The 26,453-nt window shown below is 61.7% G+C and overlaps 1 protein-coding gene and 1 non-coding gene across 10 annotated transcripts in view; one reads left to right on the top strand and one right to left on the bottom strand.

Moving 5' to 3' along the window:
• Positions 1-25,056, bottom strand: part of SRCIN1 (SRC kinase signaling inhibitor 1) — a 52,940-nt gene extending 27,884 nt beyond the window's left edge. For 3 of the 9 annotated variants that reach the window (XM_025144113.3, XM_040653328.2, XM_025144114.3), the window contains exon 1: positions 163-323. Coding sequence is in view for 6 of the 9 variants with exons in the window: in XM_046904463.1 (XP_046760419.1) it covers positions 2,553-2,836; positions 10,494-10,642; positions 11,896-12,239 (777 nt within the window). In the remaining 3 variants the exon portion in view is untranslated. Of the gene's footprint in view, positions 1-162; positions 324-2,552; positions 2,837-10,493; positions 10,643-10,880; positions 11,095-11,895; positions 13,359-18,462; positions 18,526-24,924 lie in introns of those variants that run through there. The other 6 variants (XM_025144107.3, XM_040653329.2, XM_040653326.2 and 3 more) reach the window with 5 other exon arrangements.
• Positions 1,464-5,441, top strand: LOC112530349. The gene is made up of 4 exons (XR_003071982.3): positions 1,464-2,721; positions 3,144-3,257; positions 3,441-3,687; positions 3,863-5,441. It is a non-coding gene; the product is annotated as a proteoglycan 4-like (transcript).
• Positions 25,057-26,453: the final 1,397 nt, after the last annotated feature.

The following is a 26,453-nucleotide window of genomic DNA, read 5'->3' on the forward strand; positions in this document are numbered from 1 at the left end:
GAGAAGTGTGGAGGGGTGAGACACGGGGGGGGGCACCGGGAAAGGTGCGGAGGAGCGGGATGGGGGAAGGAGAGGATGTAGGGAAGGGATAGCGGGGGACGCTGGGGGGGGGGGGGAGGAATGGGAAAGACGGACGGACGGACGGACATCACCCGCCGGTACCTGCGCCAGGTGCGCCCGCAGCTCCGCTCCGCTCCGCTCCGCTCAGCCCCGACCGCCTCCGTTCCTCTCCGCGGCGCAGCGCGGCCCGGGGGCGGGCGGGGCCCGGGAGCGCAGCGCTGCGCGGAGCAGCGACCGCCGCCTCCTCCGCCGCTGCGGCCTCCGCCGGCCGCGCCGCCCGCCCCTCCCGCGGGGTGCGGTTTCCATGGCAACCGCGACTCCACCTGTCGCGGGGCCGCCACGCGGCGGTGCGCGCTCCCGGCGGGGGAGGAGCGCGCGCGCGCACACACACGCACGCACACACGTGTGCCCGCACCTGTGCGCACGCACGCACGTGCACGCACGCAAACGCACGCGCGAGCGCGCAGGCAGACGCGTGCACGCGCACTCGTGCGCGCGCACCCACGCGCGTAACCCCCGCGCACCCGTCGCAGCCCCGCTGTGTTCGCCGCGTTTTTTCCCCCTCTGCTACGATTTTTGCTCTCCAAAAGGCGCCGCGGCTGCGGGGCTGTGTGCGCACCGGGACCCCCTTTGGTGGGGGGCGGGGGGTGGGGGGGTGTTGGATGATGCATGGGGGGCAGCTGGGGATGCACACATCTGCACGGGTTGGGGGTTATCGGTTCCAAAGCGAAGCAGCACAGCCGCACATCTCCCACCCCCTGCTGTTACTGTACCCACTGAGCACGTTTTCCTACGTGGGTTTTGCAGCAGCCGCTGCCTCGGACCCCTCCTCAGTGCCCCACGGGGTGATGCTACGATTACAGGGGACCACTCTGCTCGTTTCGGTGCTGTAACGCGATGTCACCTCAAGGTTTACGCCCCGCTTCCCCCCGCTTTTATTCTCAGCCTCCCATCTTGCTGTTTGCTGGAAGTGCTCGGCCCTCAGCCCCGCAGCCGTTCCCAAGCACAGAGGATGCTCCAAACCCCAAAGTTTCTCATTCGCTTCCTAAAATCCTCTAAAGCCTCCCAACCTGAGCCAACGCCGGGCAGATTTGCCTTTCTCAGCTGCCGCCTAAAGAAGAAAAGTCTTTAAACCATCGTAATAACGAGGGGAAGATTCCTGGTTATTTACTGAGAGGTGCTGCTCTGCAATGACAAACATCGCTGCGGAGCCCCGTGAGCAGAAGGGGTGGGTGCAGCACAGTGCACCTCGTGCACACCTCTTGCACACCTCATGCACACCCTGCTCGGGTTGCACCAGCACCCAGCATCACTTCTGCAGGGAGAGAGAGGTGCACTTTGCTGCAAGGAAAGCCTTGCAGCCCTCACCTCATTGCAACCGCCGCCAACAGCTGGATGCTGCAAGGCGCTGCAGCGCTGCACTGCTCCCCTTTGCATCCAGCCCTGAGCCAACGACCCTTTGCATGGAGAGGGGCTGCAGAGTGGGACCCCCCAATGCTGCCCTCCCGGCCCCACAAAGCCAGGATGGGGGCTGCAGTGTGGGAGCTGCTGCTTTCCTTACGCAGCTCAATCTCTTTCTCTATTTCTTTCTGCTGAGATAGTCTGGGAGCCATCGCCTCCACCCCACAGGGAGGCATCTAGTTGGAGATGATATAGGATTTCTTCCTGCAGCTGCTCCGTGCTTGCCCTCCCCTTTGCCTTTCTTCCATACAAGTGACAGTTTTGGTGGGGATGTATGGCTGCTCCAGCAGACCCCAGGCTGGGGGTCGCTCCTCCCCATTGCCACACCGTTGGGGGCATGAAATCGGGCGTCCCTTCTGCGGATCCCTCCACCTTTGGGGGATAATGAAGTCCCTGGGAATGCACAGCCGAGGGGACATCCCTGCGGGGATGTGGGCACCCAACCTCATAGCACTGAGCTCCGGGAGCACCAAACACAGGGAACCCCGAGCTCTGAGAGCTCCCGACCCACGTGCAGCCCCTGCTCTGCGCAGCACTGTGGTGTGCACTGGGGCAGAGACTCAGCCCCTCACTGCCTCCTCTCCTCCTGCCCCACAGCCCTGCCCTTCCCAGCCGCAGTGGGAGACCCCCCCGGTCCCCAGCAGCTGTCCCACATCACCCTGGCTCTGAGCATCCCCATCCCTCTTAGGTCAGGGCTGGCCGTGGCTGAGCACCGACCTCCCCCATTGCAGCAGGAAGCTGCGGAGAGCAGGGCGGGGGTCCCCACTATGCCCCCTCCCCTCCCCCCCCTTTAGCAGGGTGAAGCCACACACCTCACGGCTGGCACACCCACCCCTCCGCCTGCATGCACGGAGACACTGCTTTCATCTCAGCCAAGAAGGAAATCTGCCTGGGGACCCCCAGCCTGTGCGAGAGGGGCTGCTCCTGCCCATGCTATGCCCCCCTATGAGCCCACCCCCCACTTCTCCAAACGAGCTGGGTCCTGTTTCTCCCCCCTCCCCCCCCCCCCCTTCCCATCAGACACCCCCTACCTGGTCCCGCATGCGCTCCTGCTGCCCGCGCAGCGCCAGTGCGTGCTGCGGGTATTTATTCTTCAGGTGGTCCATGAAGGCGTCCCGCTTGCGCTCCATCTCCGACTTCTGGAGGCCGGTGAGGGCCTCGAGGCTCTGGGCGGCGATGACGGTGTGCCGGCGCTCCGAGGTGTGCACCAACCCTACGTTGGAGAAGCGCCGCGTGCCGTTGCCCAAAGTGCGGTACTCCCGCGGGTACTCGGCATCGTCGGCCGAGATCATGTGGGCGCTGGTCCTGTCGGGATCTGCACGGGGAGGGAGAGCAGAGCGGGGTGAGGGGCTGCCCCACGAGGGGTTTGGGGCGCTGGGGTGTGGGGACGGGGCACGGGGTGGTGGTAAACGTGGCTGAGCCCAGCTGGCTGTGGGGCCGTCCCTTGGTGGGATGCAAGCGGTGGGGGTGGGAGGGGTGCAGGGTTTGTCACCCTGTGATGGTGGTGGGGAGGTATGGGGAGGGGGGGGGGGGGGCAGGAGGGGCTGAGGGCTGAGGGAGGGACAGAGGGGCCGGGGTGCTACCAAGACCCCAACATTTGGGCTGAAACATGGAATGAACAGCGCTAGGGCACCAAAACGGGCACAGACAAGACACATGAGCCGGGCATCGCCTCCCCCGGCACAGACAGACAGAGGGACACAGACACACGGACAGACCAAAAAAGAAAATGAAAGGTGGGCTGGGGAGGCTTGCATCGACCCATCAGTGCTGCACCGTGCTGCTGCCTGCGCCCAGGGACCCCCCCACACCCATCCCACCCCTCGCACAGCGCAACCCCGGGCAGCGGGTGCCGGCAGCGCTCATCCTTCCACCACCACGGCCGTTCGTTAGCATCACACCGTGACTTTAATTCCCAGGGAAGCCGTGCCGAGTGCTCTCACACCGCGCCTCTAACTCATGCCTGGAAGTCCCTGCGTGCTGCCAACACCCATCGACCACGCAGCGGCTTCCCGACCCCGTGGCGCTCAGCCCCGTCTGCCCCACTGCTGCTGGGTGAGCTCGGGGACCCCGTGCTGCCCAGCCCACGTCACCCCACGGCCACCGTCTCCACCACGGGCAACTGTTTGGCAACCTGCAGCACTCCTGCTGCGGGAATCCACCACCGTAAGGCTTTCCTTTCGCTCCCGTTTAACCTTGATTCATTATTCATCTCCTTCCTTTTCCCCCCTTCCTTCCCCAGCTCCCGCTAAGCAAATCATAGAGAGCTTTTCCTTTTCCCTTAATTATTTATCAGCCCAACATATCAGCTTTATAACGAGTGATTGTGTTATTAATGTAGGACAGGATTCCTGTCTGTGCTGCCGACACCGCTCGGCTGCTCAAGGTCATACAGAGGGGTTTGCTGTGAGTTGGGTGATGACATCAGTGCAGCCCCCAGCAAAAGCCCTGGGACACCAAAGCCATGGGACACCAAAGCCATGGGACACCAAAGCTGTGGGACACCGAAGTCCTGGGACACCAAAGCCATGGGACACCAAAGCTGTGGGACACCGAAGTCCTGGGACACCCTTCCTTGCATAGCAACAGAGTCTGAGCGAGCACTGCAACTCCTGACCCATCCCACCACACTCAGCCTGGTCCCCGTGTCACCCTCGCACGCTGATCGTGTGCAAAATGCCCTCAGACCCCCGAGAGATGATGTCACCATGGAGGTGGCCGCTGGGCACAGCACTACCTGTGTGTGCCTCTCCCTCTGTAGGACAGCCCCCAAACCGCGCTGCTCGCTGAGGGTGCGCTATGGGGCAGCGCGTCCCTCCTGCCCTCAGCTGGTCACTGAGCGCTTATCTGGGGGGCAGAGCAGTGGAGATGTGCAGGGGCTGCACCCAGGGGCCAGCATCTGGAACCCAACATCCAGAAGTTGGCACCCAGAACCCAGCAGCAGGCACCCAGCACCCCGTATCCACAACCCAACACCCAGAACTCAGCTTCCAGAAGCCAACACACAGAACCCCAGTGCCCAGAACCCCGTATCCAGAACCCAACACCAAGAACTCAGCACCTAGAACTCAGCTTCCAGAACCCAGCACTCAGAACCCAGAACTCAGCTTCCAGAACCCAACACAACCAGAATCCAGAACCCAGCATTCAGAACCCAGAACTCCACATTCAGAACCCAGAACTCAGCTTCCAGAACCCAGAACTCAGAACCCAGAACTCAGCACTCAGAACCCAGAACTCAGCTTCCAGAACCCAACACACCCAGAACCCAGAACCCAGCATTCAGAATCCAGAACTCAGCTTCCAGAACCCAGAACTCAGCACTCAGAACCCAGAACTCAGCTTCTAGAACCCAGAACTCAGCATCCAGAACCCAACACACCCAGCACCCAGCACCCAGAGCCCAGCACCCATCCCACCCACATTCCCGACTCCTTCCCACCCTCCTCCCGGTGCTGAGCCACACATCAGCATGCAGCTCCCTGCTCCCTGATTACACGCTCCGGGAGCGGAACGCGTCAGCTCTCTGTCTCCCTGCGACTGCTAAAGAGGATGATTTGAACAGCCCTGCACAATCCACACCGGGGTCAGAGCAGAGCTGGGAACCGACGGGAGCTCTTCCACCTCTGGCTGCACTGCATCCGCTCCTGTACTCCTCACCGGGCTCCAGCAAGAACAGGAGCAGGCATCACGAAGGAGGAGATGCTGCAGACCCCGCGTGCACCCTTCCCCACTTCACCCCTCCGGTTCCATCAGTGGGATGGGATGAGCATCCTCCAGGCATTATCCCACGGCAACCAGAATCCAATGGGATATCCTAGAAATCCCCCTCCGGGCAGCAGGGATCGCCCATCCATCCTCCTTACCGGGTGCTGCGGGTGGGAGAGGACCCCAAAATCCTGCCCTGTGACCCGTGGGAGTCACATCAGGGTGGGCGTCCGGCAGGGTGGTCCGCCCCGATCCCCCCCCCCACCCCCCCACCCGCAGCGTGGCGGGGGTTTATCAGCAAGAGGATCTTTCAAACACAGTTTATTACTGCAGTTTCATAAATCTTCATGAAGCAGCCGAGCTCACGCGGGCCGTGAAAGCCGTGACAGTTAGCAGAGCATGAAAAATAGTCCGAGAAAGCAATTGTACCGAACGGGGAGAGGGGAGGGGATGGAGAGATTACGTCTGGGGAGAAAGGGAGGCAGAAGAATAGAAGCCCTTGGAGCAATGCAGCTCCCCACAGCCGGCCATTAGGGCAGCAGGGAGATGAGCTTGCCTTCCCTGAAATGCTGCAGCCGCTGAGCTGCAAACTGCTGCTGTGTGCAGCACATGAGGACACGGCCCGGAGAGCCCCCCGTGCTGCAGTAACCCTTTCCCTGCCACGTTGCTGCAGGGCTCTGGGATGCAGCCATGGGGGAAGGGCAGTGGGAGGTGATGCTCTTCGGGATGTGCTCAGCTCGATTTGTGCCAAGCCAGGACCTACGGGGGGAGTGTGGGGCTGACCTGTGCTCAGCCAAGTAGCTGTGTTAGGATGGGGCTATGGTTGGTAAGGTGACACCGGGAGCTGTGCTACGGGACCTGCTATTGGGAACACAGCCAAGCTGCTCCGGGTGCTGACGTCCCACAGAGCACAAAGCTCGGGGCACAGTGCTGTCCAGGACACACTCTGGCTTCTCTCCAGCAGTCATTCCCTGCTTGGCATTTTGCTGATCAGAAGGGAAACCCCCCAAAGCAACCCTTGGCTCCAGTTTGGCACTGTGCACCCACTGAGCCTCAGCCCCAGCTAATAAAGCTGTGCCTGCTGGGAGCACCTCTGCACGGCTGGGGGTCGGGGGGGGGGGGGGGGTGGTCCTGGCAGCAGCTCACCCAGTGCCAAAGTGTGAGATGAGGGCCCTATATGCCCATGTGGCACTGCTCGGTGGGGCTGTCCCGGCACATGAACATCACAGCAAGAACACTGCATGCCCTCCCCGTGCCTCCCAGCAGCTTCGTGCAGAGCAATATGAGGAGTGAAAGCTCACGGACGGCCGTGCTGAAAGCTTCCATGTGATCTGCTCGCTCCTGGGCTGATGGAAACCCAGCGTGAGGCAAAGAGTGCCCACCCCGACACAACCCCTGCCTGTGGCACAGCTGTCCCAGTGGTGGTAACGCCACCCCCCAATCCCCAGCGTCCCCCCCCATAGCACGGGGCCTTTCTCCCTCCATTATAGAGGATCCAAGGGAGACAAAACGCCAACAACCAACCGCTTCATTGGGAAGTTCCCAGCCCCATGCTGCAGGGACAGTGCCAGGACACCCCATGGGCTGGCAGCTCTCTGTGCCCACAGTGCCGGATGTGTCCCTGCAGACCCAGCCCTGCCTGTCCCCGGCCATGACGTGCCCTGGCCGCCACCGCCACCACCAAGAAGGCAGGAAGCAGCACAGGATCCATCCGGGCACGTAGGGGTACGATGGCAGCAGCAGCCATGCCCCGTCTCAGGCTGGCACCCGGCGCTGTGCTGGCACGCGGCACTTTGCTCTGGGAGCGGGGACACGAGCAGCTCAATTCCCACGTCTCAAACCCTGAGCTGAAGGAGAGAGCCCATCTGGCCCGGCCCCATGAAAAGCAGCAGCTCCTTCCCCCCTCACCGGGTGTCATCACACCCACACCCCCACACACACACATGGAGATGGGAAGCGAGCGCACCCCGCTCCCATGAGCTTCGTGCTGGGTACCAGGAGCAGCAACGCATCCCTCCGTCCATCAGGGCCGTGAGCTGAGCTATGGGGTCACAGCCCCCTGCAGCCCCCAGCCCTGCCCACAGCCACCCTCCCAGCCCTCCTCCTTCCTGCGCTGCCTCGTTGGCTCAGCATCTCCCCTCGTGCCGCTCCCATCCTCATCCCAGCACTCCTCACGGCCCGCACGGAGCTGCCTTTGCTTTGGTGGAGGGGGAAAATAAGCACAGAGGGTGAGCTCAAGGAGGATGCGCGATGCACGAGGATGAGTCACGGCCAGCAGAGCCGGGCAGAGCTTCCCTCTGCCTCCAGCTTCCTCCCTGACCCCTGGCAGAGGGCCGGAGCTGTCGGCATCCCCTGAGCAGCTCTGCCTGGGGAAGTGGGGAGGCACAGCGCTGTGGCTGGGGGAGATGCCAGCAGCTCGGATAAAAACACAGCAGGGGTGAAGGGGGCCCTCATGGCACAAACACACAGCGTGCGGTGGTCTCCTCTCCCACCCAAGTGGCAGCAGCTCCAGGAGGTGCAGCGGGGATGGGATGAGCCCATGTGGCTGCAGCCAGATTGCAGCCTGGGGGACGCCGTCAGGTTCAGACCTGAGGGGGAAACTGAGGCATAGGACTGAAAAGGGAATGGCCCATCCAAAGGGGGCAAATGCAGAGCACGCGGGTCTGGATGCCAGCGGGGATACAGAGATGTTGAGGGCTCAAACCCCAGGTGGGAGGAAGGGGAAAGCACAGGCAGGGCCACTTGGTTTGGATGTACATCTCCTGAAAGGACCCCCAGCTTCCTAGCAGCCGGCAGCTCTGTCTCACTCCCACCGCTATGCTGAGCCAGGCGTGGGGCAGTGACTCACTGCGTCGTGCAGCAAAGCGCTGCCAAACCCCTTCTCCACACAGGCATTCCATGCACAGCCTGGGGAGAGGCAGCAGGGGGGCGAACCCGAGGTTGTACAGGGCCTGAGAGCACAAAACCCTGCAGAGCTGCTGTCTCCATCACCCCTTTGCATCTGTACCACTGCAGGAGAGCTGCAGGGTCAGGGCTCAGCAAGGCATCCCGCCGCTCCGACTTCAGCTGCTCAGGCAAATCGCTCTGGAAATCAATTCCAACCTATCAGGCATCAGGAAAGCCATAAACTGCCCCTCAAGACACCAAATCGATGCTTCCTCTTAGCCCAGAGCAGAGCGGGGGGTGGGGAGAGGCGGGTCGGGGTCCTGCTGCAAACAGGAGGGAAAGAAACAGCCCACCCGGTCAGAGGGAAATGACCCCAAAATGAGGGGTAAGGCACGCAGCTCCCACCCCATCCGTGCCCCACCTGGCACCAGCACATCCCTGCCCCCTGCCCGGCACCCCTCTTTCCCAGCAGTTAGATGGCTTTTAGGTACAGGAGGAGAAAAGGAAGGGGAGGAAGGAGGGAATCCCAAACAGCACGGGCTGCTCGGAGCAGACCCGCAGAGAAGCAGTTCTCCCTATAAGGAATCAGGGGGAGATGCAAGACCTCAGCTGAGCCCCGTGGTCAGGGTTTGGGGTGGTTCCTTGCTGGCAGATGCGTGGCTTTGGAGGCAGGCAGGAGCACAAGCCCAGGGCGGGGAGAAGGAGCCGAAGGGAAACACACGGGGATGAGAAATCAATTCCCGACAGAAGCACTCCTTCCTCTAATGAGACGCTGAGTGAAGTCGCTGAGCAGAGCAAGGCCACCGAGAGTGCTTTGGTGACAGCAGAAATGAGGATGAACAGCACGCGGGCAGCAGCGAGGTGGCAGCTCCAGGGCACGGCAATGCCCGGTTGTCACCCATCCCAATGCAGTGGGGCGGCTGCGGGACCTCCCTGTGCTGGGTGATAGCCAAGAGCAGGGTGCTGTGCTGCGTGGGGATGCACCCTTGTCCTTCAGATGGGAAGGGCAGCGTTGTCATTCCAGCTTGGAAATAGAGGCAGGATTTGACCAGAGAGCTCGCAACCAAAGGTGGAGGAGGAATGCAACAGGTTGCTGTAGAGGGAGGCAAAATGAGGGGACGAAGCCCCTGCGAAGGGGAGCGCGGCCATGCACAGCACCAGCCCTGGGGTTGTGCAGAATGCACTCAGAGCAGTTTTTCAGGCAAGTTAATCACTTCCTCTAATCTGCTGCCATTAGTGCAGTCATGCTAACTGCTCGCTCGCTGATGGGAGGCCGGAGCTGCCTGACAGGAGCTTCGATGGCACGCTACACCTCATCAAAAGCAAATCCATCTGGAAGAGCACAGCGGGAGCAAGGGGGGGGGGGGGGGCAGGGGGGGAGGCACCCCTCCCGCACTCCTGCAGGGAAGCGGGGCTCTAGATGGTGCCACGAAGGGGAAAATCTCAACTCAATCCCAAAGCTCCCCCAGTCCTTGCCTGAAAGGCTGGGAGCAGAGCCTTGGGGCAGAGCCATCAAAGCTCTGGGCTCGGGGGGGGGGAAGGTGGGGGGGGCTGGAAGGGGGTGACCAGAGCCTGGCACAGCTCCTGCACTGGCACAAGGGCATGCAGCTCCTTCGAGGAGTTGGCTCCTGCTGCGATCAGTGCTGGCAGCAGCGCAGCCCGGAGCCCAGCCGTGCCCAGAGCACCACGTGGGAAACGGGCATTTGGGGATCCTGTGCTGCTTTGCACAGAGCTGAGGCGACGCTGCATGGGAGGAGGATGGTGGGGAAGCTATTTCTGTGTTATGGAGGGGCTCGGGAGCAATGCTCCAGACGGGGAGGGGAGGACAGCCCCTATTTATAAGCACGCAGGTAGCACGTAGGTGGTTGGTCACAGCCTGCTCTGCCAGCCCAGTTAGTCACAGCGAGCTACAAGTCAAAAACGCTGGGAAAAAACACACAAATCTATGCCTAAAGCCTTGTAGATGCCAGAAAGCGCACCCATCATCTGAATAACCGGGGCAGCTCTGCCAGAACAGAGCCCTGGGCACACGGATGGACACAGCCAGGCCATGTCCTGCTGCCCGATGTCCCCATAGAGGTCCCCAGAGCCACCACGTCCAGCCACGGGATAAAGGCACCTCAATGCGGGGAGCATCCCCGCATCCCGCGGCAGATGCCACCCATCCCTCCTCCATCCCCAACCCAGAGCAGCACCGCATCCCTCCCGGCCGCTCCGATCCCTTCCACCAGCGCCCGCCCGCAGCTGTCCACACAGCGCAGTGTAGTCATGCAAAAGGAGGGCACAGCAGCTGCCTGCGGCGCCCAGCATCCCATCCCGGCCCATCCCGGCATCGCCTCCGGGCGCACATCCCCCCAACCCACGTCCCCACTCCGTACCCACGAGCAGCGGCGTCAGCCTGCGGTCCCCGGGCTCCGAGGCTCCGTCCTGCTCCCGCAGCCGAGGGGAAGCGCCCAAGGGATGCTTCGCCCAGCGAGGAAGCATGGTGACACCCGGGCGGGGAGGAACCGGGAGACGGCTCCAAAATCTGTGCGACAAACACACGCATCGTACGGCAGATGTTTAAAGCAAATCAAACGCGATTTGACTAATCGCCCGGCATTCCGAGCAACACGCCGTCTCTGTCAGGTTAAATCTAGGGAGACGCATCGGCTCGCGTTAGCTGCTCGCCTTAATTAAATACAGGAGCGGCTCATTACGAAACGCGCACGCAGCGGAGGCGAGCAGAGGGGTGCGCTGTCACCAACCCCATCCACGGCACTGACCTCGAGGAGCACCGCGCAGCCACCGCTCGGCGCCGCCGCGTCACATCGGAGCGATGGAGAGGAACCGCCGCGCTGTCACCGCTCCCGCACAGCGCTCAGCTGCCACCACGCTGCCGTCCCCGCCGGTCCCCACTGCTGTCCCCGCTCCATCTCGGTGGCTGACGATCGCTGCCCCACTTTCGGTGCCAGCGGCCATCGCGTCCTCCCCGGCTCTGCGCCAGCGCTGCGCTCACATCCTTTCCTACCCCGGGAATTTGCCCTCTCCCCCCCCCCCTCCCACCCCGCCCGGCTCGGTTCCTCTTCTCCGTGCCGATGTCTGTCTGTCTGTCTGTCTGTCTCTCTTGCTCTCTTTTCTGGCTCAGGCACTTCAAAGCTCCCCGTGGGTCTCTGGGTATTATTTTTTTTTCCTCTCGAAATGTCAGCGTGCCCCCTCACATGCATCACATGGGCTGCAGCCAGCAGCCGCTGCACATCCGTGCGCAGCGCCGACGCCGTCAGCCCATGGTGTGCCCCTCCCTGTGCACCGGGTCTGCACCCCCGGCACGGGGGGACACCGGCAGAGCCCCCAGCAGCCACCAAGCAGCACCCGAACGCTGATTACCAGCGATTAAAGGCAGAGCCCTGCAGCCCACAGGCAGCTCCAACACCAGCCGTTCCCCGGAGCCACCTGCCAGAGCACGAAGCATCCAGCAGCAAACACTGTGCCCCCAGCACTGCTGCCAGCAGCCGGCACGGCACAGATCTGACACCCACCCGTGGGCACTTTGCGGATCAGCCCGTGGAAACCAGCCCCGGGCTGCAGCCCACTGCCACGCAGCTGTGTTCTGCACAGCCCCTGGGCAGCCATGGTGCGTGGGATTGCTCCCGACTTCCAGAGCGGGGACACGGCGGGGATGTGGCAGCCACCAGCATGTGCAAATGGGTCCAGAGCTGGGCAGTATCCCCCTCAGCTGCTCCCTCCTCTCCTCCCATCCCACGGCTTTTCCAGGGCACAGAAGCTGCTTTCCAAACTCACCCTTTTTCCTCCTTCCCCCATTCCCGGTGTTTCTCCCCATCGGTCCTGGTGCATTTCAGCATCCCAAAGGCTCTCGTGAGCTTATAGTTGCTCACGCCTTCAAAGCTCATCCCACACAACCCAAGAGGCAAAGCCAGCTGGTGGGGGCTACAGCACCCAGGAAACCCTTCACCGAAGACACACAGTGGGGCTTTATCCCATTTTGCAGATGGGGAAACTGAGGCATGGACAGAGGGTGCAGCACTGCCCAGAGCCAGGTGCGAGAATCCCGGCCTCTGGGATGAGATACCCCACGTTGCCTCCATCCCAAGGGGTTCTGCTGCCCCCTCCCCGTGGGGAAGCATCCTGGACACAGCACAGAGATACAAAGCTGAAGGTATGGGGGCACCAGGAGGGTGCAGAGAGGTGGGAGGATGCTGTGCGGGAAAGGCAAACGTGGTCACTGCTTGCAGTGAGGATTAATTGTTCTTCCCACTGATCCCTGAAACCTGGCTTGCACCCGCAGCCATGCTGCAGGCCGGGCCAGAGGGAGGGGTGACCTTTGAATTCTAATTGCTCTGCTAATGAGAAGCAAATAAGCATTAGTGCAGCTGGAGAGCTGCTCGGAAGGGACTGCCTGCAGGGAGGGTGGGCGCCCAATCTGAAACCCAAAGTTCCCCACCTGGGGACGTCCCAAAGCCACGGCTTCTCTGCAGCACAACCCCGAGCTGGCAGCGTGGTGGCATGAGCTGCTGTGTGCACAAAGAGCCCATGGCTGCGTGACACCTCGGCCTCACTGGGGCTGTGAGCAGCTGCATGCAGCAAGGCAGCTCCCAGGGGGAGGCTGGTAAAAGCAGCTCACACCTTGGGGTGAGGTGCCTGCATTTGCACACGCGATGCCAGACACGGATTTGCAATCAGGGGCTCTCCCAGGATCTGTCACCAGCACCTGGATGGGGACAGGGGATGGATGTGAGCACTACAGCAGCCACCGGGGATGGGAGCAGTGGGGGCCGGGTGCAATGGGGTCTGAGCACAGCGGGGTCTGTGTGCAATGGAGTGTGGGAACAGTGGGGTGTGGTCATAACGGGGTCTGGGTGGAGAGGGGTCAGGGGGCAGAGGAGACCAGGGGCAATGGAGTCTGGGTGCAAAGGGGCTTGGATGCAAAGGGACCTGGGTGCAAGGGGGTCTGGGTACAAAGGGGGTGGACGCAAAGGGACCTGGGCGCAATGGGGTCTGGGTGCAAAGAGGCCTGGGTGCAAATGGATGTGGGTGCAAAGGGCCCTGGGTGCAATGGGATCTGGGTGCAATGGGGCTTGGATGCAAAGGGACCTGGATGCAATGGGGCTTGGATGCAAAGGGACCTGGGTGCAATGGGGTCTGGGTGCAAAGGGACGTGGGTAATGGCTCCCTGTGCTCCCCCTCCTGGTCCCTGCCGTCTTTCTGCTCTGCAGACCCACGCCTGCTCCTCACAATGCCCGCGCACAGCCGTGGCACAATGAAGCCCTGCTCTGCTCTGGCACTGCTGGCCGTGGCACGAACAGCACAGCGCTCCTCGGGCACTGCAGCCCCTTTCACCCCATGCTGGGATTGAGACAGCACAGCTTTGTGTCTGCTGACACACAGCACAACGGCGGCACTGAGCTCGCAGTCTATCCAGCAATATTCGTGCATGCGGTGCCCTAACACGCCCAGCACAGTGGGCTCATTGTATGTCATGCAGTGACCAGATACTGGGGGCTGAGTGAGTGCTCCAGTGCTCCAAGAGGAGAGGGACTTGCCCCCATCCATCAGCAAAGAAGGGTTAACCAGCGGGGAGCCGCACTGAAAGCCTTGCAAAAAAAACAAAGAGAAAAGCTGCAGGCAGTTTGATGCCCGTGCGTGGCCTTTGCTCAGCACTGCCTGCGTGCCGTGCTGGGCTGCAGAGCAGCGTTTCTGCCCATGGGAAAGGCTGTGACCCATTGGTGGGGTGAACGAGAGGTTCGAGCCTCTCCCTGGAGCAAACAGGCTGCATGGGCAGGCAGACGGATGGATGGATGGGTGGGTGGAGGTGGACAGCCCTCATCTGTTCACTCCTCGGCACAACAGAACAGCTCAGCGGGGTGAGGGACGTGGTGGGCAATGAGACCTCCGCATCCCACCAGGAAATCTTTTCCCACGTCCCCATTCCCTTCCTGGTGCACAGACAGAAGTGAAGCTCAGCATGCAGCAATGCCCCCAAAATGCCAGAAAAGCCCACGTTGAGGGCAGGAGCTCTGCCCAAACCGGAGAGGCAGCTGTTCCCAGCTGTGGGGATTGACCACACATCCAGACTTCACCCCCCAGCCCATGGGGCAGGCGGGTGCTGGAGGGGCAGCAATGCCTTTTCTTTCTTGGAGGCATCACACCAGCAGATGTGTCATGTCTGCTGCTCTCAGGAGCGGGGAGGAAGCCAGATTAAGGGGAAGAGAAAAAGAATAAAGAGAAAAATCCATCGGAGACCTCTTGACATCACATGGCGAAACGCGTTCTCACAGCTGAAGGGCCGGGGAGCGTAATTTCTTATTAAACCCAGCCGGCTGATAGCTGATAAAGTCCTTGACAAATAAACACTCCTCCAACCCCACTGAGAACCGGAGGCTCCGAGGTGGCTCCGCATCCCCAAAGGAGCGGATCCGTGGGGCTGCGCTGCCGATAACATCTGCGGGGCGGGCGCTGCGCCGCCATGGGCGCACCGATGGGTGCCAAGTGCTGCCAGGTGGGGCTCAGGGAGGACTTGGCACCGGGCGGGCGCAGCCTCCCACGGGCCCCGCCGTGCACAGCTCTGCTCTCGGAGCCCAAGCTGTTCTCAGCAGCCAGAGCCACCTGGGGAAGCGGCGAGCGGGCGCTCGGCCCCGTCCCGCTGCCTCCTGCGGCGCAGCTCCCAGCCGGCGCGGTGGCATCACACCAAACCCTGCAGCGCGGCTCCCTTTGCTCAGTTTGCCGAGCTCGGATGCTGCCAACCCTGCGCTGCGAGACGGGAGCGGTGAGCCGAGCCCCAGCGCTGGTAGGGATGGGGATGGGGGGGTGGGGCGCACAGAAGATGCGCCCTTTGCTGCCTCCCCCTTCCTCGTTTATCCAAGCGCAGTCCGCATCCCAGAGCAGCCCCGGGGCTGCGGCGCATCCCCGCTCCCAGGGACACTTGGACACACGTCGCACACCACGTGCTCGGTGGCACTCAGCGCCTGCAGCCGCCGGTGGCCGTGCAGCGGTGGTGACACGGGACGTGACAAGCTGCCAGCGCAGCAAAGAGAGATCTTATCATTGCAACAGGAGAGCGTTTGTCCTTCCCTGGGAAAGAAGGGGCCCGGCGGAGGGACAGGAGTGACAGAGCTGGGACAGAGCAGCACACGGAGGGTTGGCGGCTCTGTGTCCCACATCCTCGGTGCCCGTGGGGCCCCCGGGGCCCTGCACACCTCCCCCTGCCCCGTCCCTACGGAGTGCCATCGTTGGCTCTGATTTAAGCCGGAGTGCTGTTAGCTACAGTGCTATTACCACCGCCGAAAACGAGAACTAAATGGCATCTCCCCACTGCTCCACTTCTATTTCTGCGCTCTTTGCCCATTTGTAAACTGCAGGAGGGAACAATTTAAGGCATCTGAGTGAAAAGTTTAAATTAACAATTTACAAATAGCTTAATTGAGGTCCTGGTCTCTCTCTTCCCAAGCAGAAGCCACTAAATGATTCTGAATCATTCCCATTTGTTGGTCCTTGGCAGCGTCGTGCTCTGCCCTACAGCGAGTCTCAGCCAAGGCTATGGGGTCCAGGTTTGTGCCCCAGCCCTGGGAATGCCCCCCAGGATCCAAGCCCAGGGGGTGGGATGCAGCCCCCCCAGCAGTCCCAGCCCCTGGCTCTGCCCACAGCCTCCATCTGCCCGCTGGCAGCCAAGGACACTCACGTCTGCATCAAACTGCTCGGCTCCCGGTCTAATTCTGGCACATCAGACAGTAATTATAGGTGCATCACCGGCACTGACAAGTCTGCAGCTCGTCAGCATGGCACCTGTCAGTGCTGAGCTGCAGACGGCGCACAGAGAGCGGGGTCGTGGTGCTCCCAGCTCGGCTGTAGGGAGAGCAACAGGACCCCCACCCCACCAGCATCTCCCATCAAGTCAGGCTGTGCTCAGGGGCTGCTCAGGGTTCTCAGCAGCGGGTGGGGAAGGGGCACGTGCCCCCTGCCCCGGGCTGCAGGATTGCTCCATCCCAGGCTGGCAGCAATGGATTGCATCCAAACAACAGCAAGCGGGTTCTGCACTCTGCCAGCCCAAGCTAAGCAGGGTTGGAGGGGAAGCACCCAAGCTTGCTCCTGCTGTCCCCGTGCTTTGCTCATGCAGGGGGCAGAGCAGTGAGCAGGGGCAGCAGAGCGGCTCCAGCCCAGGAGCAGCCAGCAGTTGGGAAGTGCATCCAGCACTGGGGGACGGGGGGGGGGGGGAGCTGCAGGTTGGAGAAGCAGGAGGGAAACGCGTGCGGGGGAGAAGCAATGATTTTAATTAAAAGGCAGACGAGTGCACTGAAAATTGACTTAAAGCGCGGAGATATTAAAAAGCCGTTGACTCTGTGAATGATTCCTCTTTGGGGGGTGGGGGGGGGGGAGGTGTGATGGGGAGCGAGCACTCCGTGTGGGCTGCTCCAGCATCCTCTGCATGGAGCAGTGGGATGGATGGAGAGAGCAACACGGGGAGGGGTGACCCCACTGAGGGTGACCCCACTGAGGGTGACCCCACTGAGGGTGACCCCATGTCGCACTGGACACAACGTGGGACAAAAGGACCGTCTGCTTCCTGCTGGTTTTTTGGGCAGCTCCCAGCCAGGGCTCGCAGCCTTTGGGAAGGGGTGAAGCTGCCTTTCTTCCCATGAGATGAGCTCATTAGCGGGAGTCGTTACAGAGCCGTGGGGTGACCTCAGTGCTGCCCGTGTGCTCAACCCCGTGAGGATGCGGCTTCTGGGAGCGGGGGGCCCTTTAATCTTGCTCAGACAAAGGCAGAACAAGATCTGATAGCTGGAAGTTGGAGCGTCAGAAACACAGACAGGAGACGGCAGATGTGCTAACGGGGCCGGAACAGCCTGCACCAAAGGGCGGCCATCGCTTCCCACCTTTACATCAAGGCAGGGAGATGGGAAAGTCAACCCCCAGCTCAGCCACAGGTGGTGGTGCTGCTGCAAGAGTCACTGCTGGGACTGCACAGCACAGGTGGGGTCAAACTGGGTGTGGGAAGGGTCCTCTGTGGTTAGGGAAAGAGCCCACAGACCCTACAGAGCCAATAGACCCTATAGAGCCCTCAGACCCCTCAGAGCCTACAGACTCTTCAGAGCCCACAGAACTTATAGAGCCCTCAGACCCTATACAGCCCTCAGACCCTACAGACCCTACAGACCCTACAGACTCTACTTATCCATCAGACCCTATAGAGCCCACGGACCCTATAGAGCCCTCAGTCCCTACAGAGCCCACAGACCCTACAGAGCCCTCAGACCCCACAGAGCCTACACACCCTACAGAGCTTACGGACTCTACTTATCCATCAGACCCTATAGAGCCCACAGACCCTATAGAGCGCTCAGACCCTACAGACCCTACGGGCTCTACTTATCCATCAGACCCTATAGAGCCCACAGACCGCAGCACTTCGCTTCACCCCTTGATGCTGACGCACGCATCCCAACACAGCGGGAGCTGCGGTGACGGGAGGGTCAGACCAGATGAGCTCTGTGCTCTCCTCCAGCCTTTACGACCTCAAAGCGCACGGTGAGCCGGGCGTCCTCCAGCTTTGGGCACCTCCCGGCTCACACAGCACATCCCTCACATGTGCAGCTCCCCTTCCCTTCAAACCAGCACCAGAAACCCAGCAGCTCCAAGCCATGGGGTTGGCCACGGGTGTGGGAAAGCAAAGCGGGGGGCGCAGGGATGGGACGGTGCACCCACGTGGCCGAGGGGAAGGGGCTCTCAGCTCAGGATCTCCCTGCGGTTCCCCCATCTCCTGGGCTGGGACTGCTTTAGGAGTCCCTAAAGCTCTTCGGTGCACCCTCAGCCCCCCCCCAGCTGCCAAAACCTGTGCCAAGGCACCGCAACCGTCTGCGGCGATGCAAACACCACCCAGCCCATCAGAGGCCAACAGACGCCACGGAGAGAAAATCTATTATTAGGACAGACCCAGCAGGGGTTGCTACTGAACAGATTCCACCGCGTTCCCCTCTCACAGTTCCTCCTAAGCCATCCACACTTGCACAGCTGGCTCCCAACGGAGGCAGCTGCCTCCTCACATCACCCCCGCAGAGCCCGCGCTGCTCCTTCTCCCTGCAGAAACCTCCCCTCCCATCCCAGCAAGGAAAGCCCAAACCCTGCAGGCTGTGCCGGGTGGGCAACACCTCTGTCTGGATGTATGGTCCCAGCTCCAAGCCCCCACACCCCCTGCAGAGAGGGTGGGAGTCCCAGTGTCCATCAGGTTCCATGTGGGCAGCAGGGCACGGTGCCTTCCTGCTGGGGGGGGGGGGTTGGGGGGAGCGGACACGGAACACGAGACAAGGGGGGTGGGCAGGAGCACAGTGCTGGCCCCCCGGCCCCGGTACTAACCTGGTGACTTTAAACAAAGGGAACAGAGTCCTGGCTTCTTCCCTCCTGCAATGCGATCGAGCCCTGGTTAGGGACAGGAAAGGAGGAGATTCATGAATGAAGGCGATCCGGGCGGAAAAGTTCGCCAGGGATGGAGGGGAATAAATAAATACATCAGAGCAAGCAAACACACAATGGGTCCGAAACAAAAGAGCTGCAGCAGAAAGTAGCTGAGGATGGCAGCGTGGGGTGCGCCCCACGGATAGGGACCCCAGCATTGCCCCCCGCTTATGGGAGTGCTGAGATGGGCACAGGGAGGGGCTGTGCACCCCATGGTGCTCATCCAAAGCCTCGTGGTCCGGGGATGGATTTCACACCCAGAGTGAGTAAATAAACTTAAAGGCATAATAATGGAAAGAGAAACGATGCAAAGTGGAAAATCCTTCCAAAATGCGCTTTGGTAATTGGGTGCGATAACGGAGCTTTGGGTTTAATTACGGATGCTGTGTTTTGGGATGAGCCAGGAAATGCTGGGCGGTGAATTCGTGGTGGTTGGCGGCCATGGGACGGAGCAGCCCCTGTGAGGATGGGGTGAGGGGCACCCAGAGGGGGGCTAAAGGAGGGGGGCTGGCCCAGTGGCGAAGCCCCCAAGCTGCTTTGCCCCAGGAGACCTCACGTTGAGGATTTGCCCCCTGAGCCCCTCAGCATGGAAGGGAGACGACGGATTGCTTTCTTGGGGAGTAGGGACTGGGAGATGGGAAGAGCCGAACATCACCTGTGGAGCATCACAACCTTCCCGGGGATGCTTTGGCCGGGATGCTGCACTGCCAGGCAGTTCCCACAAGGTCACCAAATCCTGGGGACGGAGACCTGAGCAGCACCCAAACCGCAGTGGCGATGCCCCGACCCATTCCGGTTTCCTTTGTACCCCAGTGCAAAGTCATGGCAACGGGATCCCATTAGAGTGAGCAACCTGAGGACGTTCAAAGGGGGGAGCACAGCTCCCCGCCACCCATCCGGGGTGTCACCGTCACCCAGTGCGGGGAGAAGGCGCTGCTCTGCACCGCGTGCCCTGCGCATGGCTGGGGCAGGAGGAGGAGGAGGGCAGGGAGCAGTGGGAGTGCCACGCAGTGCCCTTGAGTGTCCTTCAGAGGCTTTGCCTCTCACGCAGCACAGCAGATGAGGAAGGATTGAAAATCCCAAACTGCTCTCCTCCTTGATTCCCCCCCCCCAATCATCACGAATAGAGCTGAAAGGAAGCGGCGAAGGCGAGAGGGAGGAGGAGGCGTGTGGGAAGGGAGGAGGGAGAAGGGGGATGGGGACACACTGCTCCCCCCCATCCCACCCCAGGATCGGTGCCCCGGGGGGGGGGGGGGGATAGGGATCCTTGGGAGCTCCCACCTGCCAGGGAAGCGCAGGCAGAGCACGCAGCCAACATGCACACCCCTGGCTGTTCCCAAAGCGCATCCACACCGCAGCAGCGCCACAGAGCCCCAAAGGGACGCACAGCCCGAGTCGGCTCCCCGCAGGAGCAGCTGGAGGAGGGAGAAGGGCAAAGGCTGCCTCTTTGTGCCCTGTGGGCAGGGTCTGAGCGCAGCCTTTGGCCTCACCATCATCTTCACAGCCCAGAGGGTGCAGGGCGATGGCACAGGCTGGCACCGGGAGGCGGCTGGCGGTGTGGGAACACTCACTCGCTCTGTTTGGTCTGGGCAATGTGTTTTTAATGAGCCATATAATGTTTTTCAAACGATGTCGGAATCATTAATCCTCCCAAAATGAGACAGATTCCGCATCCTCCGGCAGCGCCGGGGTAACACCTGTTGCACGGCCGAGCTGGCAGTGCTGCCTCTGCTCTGCCACTTCCTGCTGGCATCGGGGACATGTAGGAGTGCCCCTAAGTGCCACGTCCCCACATCCAGAGGGGACCCCCACAGGGCTGGCAGGAGCCCGTGCTGCGGGCACTGCGATGCAGCGATGGGCAAAGAGGAGTGCAGCGGTGCTGGATGACCCCCGTGGGGGAATGGCACATGGCTGGGGGTGGGATGGGGAAGGCAGGAGAGGGCAGGGGTGGGCAGGGAGGGGTGGGAGCCGGCAGTGCTGCTGCGGGGTGGCTGCCCGTGCCCTGCAGTGTGCTTTCCCCGAGATCCGGCTCTAATTGCAGGAGGGAGGTGCTGTATTTTTCCATGCGTGAAGATCCAAAGTGACACTTTTTTCCCCTTCTCTTTTCAGAGCTCGTTCATTACCATAAAACCACCGAGCCAAATAGGAGCCCTGAGTGCCGTGACAGCATCCCTCCAAATAACACGGGAGAGGAGCGCATCCGTCTCCAGCTCTGCCCTTGCCAAGCGCTCCGGCAGCCGCAGCAGGAGCTGCTGACAGGTGGTGCTTCACACCCGCACCGCCTCGGCTCCACGGGCGCTGAGCCCCGGCTGAGCCCATGCAGACGGCAGCGAGAGATGGCGCTGCAGGAGGAGGAGAGCAGATCTGCCCTTTGGCGAGGGTGGGCCACGCATCCCTGCGCCGCAGCCCAGCGCGGCTCCCACCGCGCGGCCCTGGATGCGCCCCTCCTTTCCATCCCTTCCGCCCCCACCCGCCCCCCATCTGCAGAAGGGGGTATTGTAAACAGGGGGGATCCCACGTGGGGAAAAACGCTGCTCTGAATCCCCATCCCATTGCCCCCACGCCACGCTGCCGGGTCCACGTGAGCCGCCGCCGTGCTGCCTCCAGTCCCATTTCAACCCCAAACGTCCCATTTAAAAACCAAACCACAAAGCCCAGCACAGATACCACAGCCACTATTCGACACCATCTCCCTGAGCCTCGCTGCTGGGTCGGGGGTTACAGCCTCCCCTCTGCACCTCGAGCATCGCTGCCTCCGTGGTAACGGGGCCAACAAATGAGAGCCACCGGCCTGAAGGTTTGGATGTCTCTGACTCCAAAGTGCTCTCGAGGAAAACGCCACCAGCACAGCCCTGAGCCACTGCTGCACCGCAGGGCACAGAAGGAGCCCTGAGCTCCGGGATGGCAGCCGTAAATCTGGGCAGCTCCTGAGATGTGGAAGCTTTTAATGGGCCGTAATTGAAACGTGCCAACCCGAGCGGGAGCAGATCCTACGCCAGCAGCCAAAGCGGCTGCTTGCAGGCCCCGCTGCAGCCCAGGAGGAGCGGGATGGGGATGTGAGCTCTGCTCACAGCTCCTCTGGCCGTCCCTCCCCCGGGGCTGAGCAGGATGGGACCACCCCAGCAAAGGGCTGCGGGGTGGGGTTGGCACAAGCAGCAGCTTCTGTCCGTGTCACCTCCCCTGTTCGGGCTGTGACATCAGTTCCCTCTTTGGGGTTGGAGAGCAGATGCTCCGTTTCCCAGCGCAGCGTTGTGAGCTCTGCGAGGAGCTCAAACCCATCCTCTTCCCTTACCCACCCCCCCTTTGCAATCAGAACATTTCAGCACAGGGAAAAGAGAAAAACAAACAAACCAGAAGTGTTTGTCCCTCCGCCTTCCTCTTCCTCCCGCCCCCACCCGGCCCTCTCCATCAGTCCTTCTGTTTGGAGATGAATTTAAAAGAAATAAATAAATGGAATTTAAATCCTTCATTTGCATATTTTTTTTTCCCTGAAAGTGGAAACCGTGCAGGGGGAGGGCAAAAAAAAGAAATAAAAACAGCTGACAGCAAAGTTTTATTATCCCCATTGGGCGGCGAGGAGCAAATCAGTAATATTTTAACAAGCATTTAAGCTCCTTTGCTGAGTGCCTCTTTGAGGCTCGGTGCACCTGCAGCCTGGCACAGCCAGGAGGGGGGGGTTAACGAGGGCTCTGATGGCAGCAGGCACAGCTGATGGGTGGCAGAGTGCTCTCCCCTCAGAGCTGCAGCTCCGCAAGCGATGCCAACAGCACTGCTTGCCGCTTTGTGGTCCCAATTGTTCTGCAAGGCTATACGGGGTGGCCTCTGCTCTGCACACCCGGGATCTCCAAGCAGGCACTGCTCGCCTCCCCCAGCAGAACTGCCCCAGGATGTGAATGCAGCTGCTGAGAAAGAGCCCATGGAGCAACACTGGGAGCGCAAGCACCTCACAGCCACAGAGCTTGCCTCCCCACAGCTCTCCCTGCCCAGCACTGTGTTCATACTGCCCCTTCCTGTGTGTAGACCCCCGGGCAGGGGGTGCCAGCCTGCAGCGCACTGCTTTGCCAGAGGTCTGGGCTGGGACCAGCAGCTCGTGCCCAGCTGGGATGGTGTGGGGACACATCCCCAGCACAGGGCAGAGCAAGAGGATCCCTACAGAGCTGTAGGTGAGCTGCATCCTTCCTCCTCCCCATCCACACCCAAGGGCCTCTCCAAACCTGCCTGCAGCCTCCCTCCTTTTCTCTCCAGCACAGCTTGAAATAACACCCTGACAGCAGGAGCCTCAGCAGGCTTGTCTGTGCACAGAGCACCCTGGGGGCACCTCTTTGTACTCACCACCTCTCAGGACCCCGAGATCCCCTCCCTGGCTGTGTGGGGATGTGCCCCACAGCCCCATCCCTGCTCCACACCACGGGCACAGTGCATGCGTATCCATGTGTGCCAGGCAGCACCCCTGGGGCACGGGGAGCTGCTGTGCGCCCCAACTGGGATCGATGCATGGCAAAGAGGGGAATCAATTTCTATAATTAAAGCCTGCACCGCTGGGCTGCATCTTCCCTCCCCACTCCCTGTGGTAGAGGGCTGGTCCAGCCCCATGGCAACAGTCCATGGGGACCAGCACTTCTGGTCGATGCCAAAGCAGCCCCCACTCAGGGCACCCTTGGTCCCAGGGCAAAGCATCAGCAAGGAGAATTTCTTAGAGGAAAAAGAAAGCAAAGGCATGGGTGGGTGTTTCCTGCCAGCTGGGCCTTGGCTGTGAGGCTGATGCTTGCATGGGAGAGGGGAGGAGGAGGATTTGGGGGAGGGGGCACAGCCAAATCCCCACCTCTGAAGCACTGTGTGGCAGAAACGAGCCTTTATCCACCTTTCCAAAGAGGGAAAAAATAACCATCAGGGAAGCCAAGCAGCGTGCCCAAGGTCACACAGGGAGCTCTGACACCAACCCAACCACAAGCACCAGCAGCACCGGCCCGGGGTGATGGCCACACCGGGTCCCAGCATCACCCCCACAGCTGGAGTCAACCACACTGCCCACCCCAGCCCAGTGCACAGGGGCATTTCCTCGACAACGAGCAGGGCAGGTGGACTGACTGCTAGCAAATAAAGGCCCTTTGGCACAAAGGCAGCCCTGCCATGGCCGGGGGGGGGTCTGCAGCCCACCCGCTGTCCCCAGGTGCCCGTCAGGAGCGCACGGAGCCATTTCCATGGGCATGCAAATGCTGGCGGCTACAGGGGCAGTCTGGTGGGAAATAATTAGCACACTGGAAATGCGTTCCTCATTAAAATGAGGGAAGAGCCACCGCTGGGGTGGGAGCGATCGGGAGGCTTCGGGCAGCTCGGATCCTGCATAGCAGCCCCCACACCAGCACGAAAGTCGCGGAGGGGCTGAGAAACATCGGCGTCCCCAGATCTGGGCGGGGAGACCATGAGCAAGCTCGGGGTCCCTGGGTGTGAATTCCCCTGGTGCCAGGGGAGGGGGCACGCAGATATCGCAGGTATCAGCCCAGCCCGGAGTCCCCTCCCTCCCATCCCCAGACAGGAGCCGGCTGGATGCAGCCCCCTTCTCCCCTCCCATTGCAGGGCGCTCTCCTACGGCCACGCATAACCCAACCCAACTTCCCCACGAGTTGGGTGCACACGAAGGGGAGGCGGGGGTTGGTGGGGGGGGCACAGCATCGCCCTCCCCACCCGCTTCACCGCAGCCAGAGCAAAATCGCAGAGAACAAAGAGGGGAGAGGCTGCGGGGCGAGGGCTGGGCGCTGCCCGCGGCGAGGGCAGACAAAGGGACCCCCACCCACGGGCACCGCAGCCCCACGCCGCGACCCCAACCCCCCCCCTTCAGCCCCGAACGCGGGGGATGGACCCGCTGCACGGCGCGGTGGGGGGAGGGGGGAGGCACGCAGCCTTTGGAGTTATTTTAAGTTTCCCTCCCCGCCACCTCCCCCCACGCCCGAGCCCAGCCCGGGATGCGCCAGATTTTTCCTCCTCCTGAAAGGATGCTGAAAATAGCACCGAGGGGCGACCCGCAGCGGCTCGTCCTGCCGTTGTGCCCATCGGGCAGCGTACGAGGGGCGAGGAGCAGGTGGGGGGGGAGGGGGGGGGGCGCCGGGGAATGGAACCCGAAGCCCGGTCCGGCTTCAGCACAGCGCTGCGGAGCCGTCGCCACAAAGCGGATCGTTGCGAGCATCCCATCCAGCCCCGCAACGCCCGGCCCCGAGCTGCGCCCACACCCCGACCCCGAACCCCGCAGCGCCGAGCCCCGCAACCGGCACAGCCCCGCAACCCGGCGCGCATCGGCAACGCTGCACCGGGGCGACGTTGGAGGGAGGAGGAGGAAAAAAAACCACACGAATAAAAACAAAATACCTGCTACTTAAGAATGGATGCACATAGTGAGAGTGACATGCCTTGAGAGGGTGTATTCCCCATCCTGCTCCGCCGCTCGCTCCCTCCGGTCGCTCCTTGCCGTCCGCCGCCGGCTCAGGCCCGGCCACGCATGGGAGACGGAGACGGAGCGCGAGCGAACGGGAGCGCGCCGGGTGTGTGCGCGTGGGAGCGCGCAGCCCGGCGCTGTACAAAGGAACAAATGGGAAAAACACATTAGCTCATGATAGATTAATGTGCGGGGAGACGCTCCCCCTCTCCGCTCCCTCTTAAAGGTCCCCCGCCGTTGGATTTGGAGATGGGCGACCGGAACGGCTGCCGGGCGAGCGGGTGTCGGGGGTGGGGATCGGAGCCACGGCGGTGCGCGGGGGAAGCGGCCATGGGTGAGGTGAGGGAGGAACAGCCAGGAGGGGACGGTGGGAACGGCGGCTGCCCACCTCCTGGGAGAGGGGCGGGGTGGGCAGCGCGCTGCCGGGCTGCACGGCGTTGGTTTTGTTGTGAACGGAGGTCGGGGGGGGGGCAGGAGAAAATGGGGTGGGGTCCTGGCAGCAACTGAGGGACCAGCAGCTCCCGAATAATGCATCCAGCGTGACCTCCCCATGGCATGGCAGCTGGCAATGCCCCACGAGCAAGCAAAGACCCTCTGCAGCAAAGCGCTGTGGTTGTGTGGGGGTATCCATGCAGGGGCTCAGCCCGTGTGCAGCGGTGCTGCAGAGCAGAGGAGGGCAGCCCCTGCCCAGGCACCACGCAATGGGTGCAAGGAGGGCTCCCGTGGCACATCGCCCCGGTGGGCACCTCGATGGTCAAACCCAAACCCCAAACCCCACCCTGCAGTCCAGAAGGTAACGGCAGGGACAGAGCAGGAACAATAAAGGCAAGCAGTGCTTTGATTTGCACAGTTTCCAGAGACTGATGAGGTGGGCTCACAAATTTCCCCCCTTCTTCCCCCCACATCAGCGTGGATCCCATCCCTGGGGGCTGTGGGACCGCCAGTCCTTCCCAGTCCAGGGACAGCAGTGGGGAGACCCCGACTCACCCCAGCAGCCCCTTCCCCTGCAGCGCTGCATTAAGGGAGAGCCACTGCCCGGTGGCACAGGGAGAGCTGCTCCATTAGAGCACATCCGTGGGGCAAAAGCCTTTTTGCAGCAGCAGCAAAGTGCATCTTGATGGGGCTGACGTGCTGCTGGCGGCAGGATGGCCCGGCACGCAGAGGCCGGGGGGGTGCAATGTGCAGGCTGTCCCTGCTCGGTGATGCACTCCATGCCAACGTTGCCTCAGTTTGCAGCCCTGAAACAGTGTCCTGCCACGGGGGGAGAAAGGAGAGAGGGAGGAAAAATCATGAATGAAAATCTGGATGGAAAGAGACCCTTGAGCTGCTCTTAGACCTGGGAGCGCTCCGGAGATGTAATAAGAGGTGAAGTGCTTATAATGCAGAGTGAAATGGTCCAGTTTGTGTCACACTGGCAGTCAGACAAGAGGAGCCCGTGTTCCCCCTGGCATTCAATGTCTCA

This window comes from Gallus gallus, chromosome 27, assembly GCF_016699485.2.
Source record: "Gallus gallus isolate bGalGal1 chromosome 27, bGalGal1.mat.broiler.GRCg7b, whole genome shotgun sequence".
NCBI classification, from domain to species: Eukaryota; Metazoa; Chordata; class Aves; order Galliformes; family Phasianidae; genus Gallus; species Gallus gallus.